At 34.9% G+C, this 2,788-nt stretch overlaps 1 protein-coding gene across 3 annotated transcripts; it reads left to right on the forward strand.

The window, feature by feature from the left end:
- LOC113289293 (MADS-box transcription factor 16-like) lies at positions 1 to 2,338 on the forward strand. Of its 3 annotated transcripts, XM_026538528.1 has the most exons (7): positions 27 to 320; positions 421 to 490; positions 637 to 698; positions 777 to 876; positions 1,645 to 1,686; positions 1,793 to 1,837; positions 1,933 to 2,338. In XM_026538528.1, exons 1-7 carry the CDS (start codon positions 130 to 132, stop codon positions 2,101 to 2,103), a joined length of 681 nt encoding a protein of 226 aa, XP_026394313.1. In that variant the 5' UTR covers positions 27 to 129; the 3' UTR covers positions 2,104 to 2,338. The 3 variants fall into 3 exon arrangements, with proteins under 3 accessions (XP_026394320.1, XP_026394305.1, XP_026394313.1); XM_026538535.1 differs by having other exon boundaries at positions 1 to 320; positions 637 to 876; positions 1,943 to 2,338; XM_026538520.1 differs by having other exon boundaries at positions 13 to 320; positions 637 to 876.
- The last annotated feature ends 450 nt before the right edge of the window (positions 2,339 to 2,788 follow it).

Consider the following 2,788-nt stretch of genomic DNA (forward strand, 5'->3'; position numbering starts at 1 on the left):
ATTTACCAAAAATGGAACCCTTCTTCTCCTCTTATGTCTTTATCATTTTTCTTCACATAACCTCTTCTTCATTTTCTTCTTCTGATGAAATAGTTTGTTTTAGAGGGTGATCGGAGAAAAAAAGAAAAAATGGGTAGAGGAAAGATTGAGATTAAGAGAATTGAGAATGCAACCAACAGACAAGTTACTTACTCAAAAAGAAGATCTGGGATTCTGAAAAAAGCTAAAGAACTTACTGTTCTTTGTGATGCTGAAGTTTCTCTTATCATGTTTTCTAGTACTGGAAAAATGACTGAATACTTAAGCCCTTCTCTTAATGGGTATAAGCTTATACCCTTTCTTGTTCTTAATACTTAGATCCACATACTATAAAGTATAATCTTCTCTTTGGCTGATTTTTGATTTTTTGGTGAATTATAGAAATACAAAGAGGGTGTATGATAGGTATCAACAAATTTCAGGCAGTAGTCTCTGGAATTCTCACTATGAGGTGATCTTCTCTAGACACTACTTTTCAAGTTCTTTTCTATTTTTTGGTTAAATTTTGATGATCCATCTGCTTCTTTTTGGTTTTTGGATATGGATATGCTTATGTTTACATGTTGATTTCTTATAAGCTTGTATTTTTATTTGTAGAGTCTGCAAAATGCCTTGAACAAGCAGAAGGAAATTAATAAAAGGCTTAGGCGAGAAATAAGGTATCAAGAAGCTCGATCTATTTTTTATGTTCATTGTATTGTGAAGAAATTAATTATTTTTAGTTTCTGGATTTATAGGCAGAGGATGGGAGAAGATCTAGATGAACTGACCATTGATGAATTGCGCAATCTTGAGGCAAATTTGGAAGCTTCAGTTAAAGTAGTCCGTGATAGGAAGGTAATTAGATAAGCGCTACAATCTGGACAGCCAAAAATAATTAGTTTAATTTCCAAGAACCAAAAAGAATAAAACAGCATCCTAGAGCTCGGCTTACCTACATAATTACCGGAGTTGCATTCCATTGCGATGTGATTCGAAAAACCTCAACATAAATATAGTGTTTGCAATGAGAGTCATGATATGAGCTTTAGCTTCGATTCTCTAATGTCCTCACTGATAAGTCATAAGACTCACAATACCAGTTTCCAAGCTTGGACTCACAGGACTTGGCCTAAGTTAATTTTATACTGTCATAAGACTCATAATACCAGCTTCATTCCAAGCTTGGACTCACCGGATTTGGCCTTAGTTTATTTTATAGATGCTTGGGGTTTGATGTTCTCTATAGCTACAATTGATTAAAGCAAAACTATGTATAGAATTTTGTCTAGTTTATTGTTTCGGCCGCCTTGTACTTCTTTAACTAATGGTTTTAGCTCAATTCAAGTTACCAGGGGAGTATTACATTAAGCTAGTGGTTATTACCATCTAACAACAAAGTTTTTATCTGTTGGGAACATGAATCCCCTTCGATGGAGTTATAATGAACAAGATTTAGTATAATAAGAGGGTCGTAAAGATGATTGTATTTTCTTGCTGGAGTTTGTTAAATTTATATATAGGAGGCAGTTTTGTAACTAGAGGTTTCTGTTCAGTTAAAAGCAAGCTTATTGGATTTTTGTGTAACGTCTGTAAGCTCATCAATATTTTCGATTGTTCAAACAGTACCATGTGATCATTACTCAGACGGAAACTACCAGGAAGAAGGTTAGTTGATGTGAAATTTATGATAAAGGATTTCTTTCGATGTTAATCTTGCAACTGTCTTTTCTTTCTTGCTTTTGATTGCTATATTTTAACTCTATAAATGCAGCTAAGGAACCACACTGAGCAACACCATGGTCTCCTACGTGAATTTGTAAGCGCTGCATTGTTCTTCATTTTTTCTGAAACATGCTGTCTTTGTTTTTGTGGTTCGACTTTGCAAGAATTTGAATTGGAATTTTGCTTCAGGAACCAATAGATGAGGATCCCCGATTTATATTAGCCGGTCAGGAGGAAGATTATGAATCTGCAATTGAATTGGCGAATGGTCAGAACATATTTACGTTCCGCCTGCAACCAAGCCAGCCCAATCTTCACAATGGAGGGGGATATCACTGTCATGATCTTCGCCTTGCTTGAGTATAACGTGAGGTCTATCATATTACTCTTTTAACATTATATAATAATCGTAAGCATGTGTTAATATGGATGCCTTCGGACCATTGCGTTGTTGTTGTTGTATGAATCTGAATTATGTAATCAGGCCCTCAACTTTTAACTAATATATCTATGAACCATGCGTGTAATATGTGCTCAATTAATATCACTTATGCCAGACTGTATGGCCGTGGACAAGAGAATTTAAGTTGCATTTTATCTTGGGTTATGAGGGACTGGCATATTCCTACAAGTTGGAACCTTGCAATTTCATAATGCTGAACATTAGGGAACAGCAGTTAGAATCTGATATGAAGGGAGTAAAACCAGAACAGCTTAGCTGCTTTTATGATGTTGTAATTATTAAAGTACCTTGTATTGTTTGCGTCGGTTAGGTTCACTTATTCTAGTACTGTGATTGCTGGACTTAAAATTATCAAACAAAAAAATAGAGAAATACAGATGAGTGTAGATTATGGAACTGTAACCTGCATTAGAGGAACTTCTTTAGCATGCGCATATAGGATCACGAAGTACTAGCGGGTAATATGTATGCCTATAACCAGTTAATAAGCAAATACTGCATGAGTACTTGAGTTATCATTTTCTTTCTACTCATCTCCTAGTAATATATACCATGTAATCTTTCTGTATGTGATGTAATTGT

Source organism: Papaver somniferum, chromosome 1 (assembly GCF_003573695.1).
Source record: "Papaver somniferum cultivar HN1 chromosome 1, ASM357369v1, whole genome shotgun sequence".
In the NCBI taxonomy this organism is placed as follows: domain Eukaryota; kingdom Viridiplantae; phylum Streptophyta; class Magnoliopsida; order Ranunculales; family Papaveraceae; genus Papaver; species Papaver somniferum.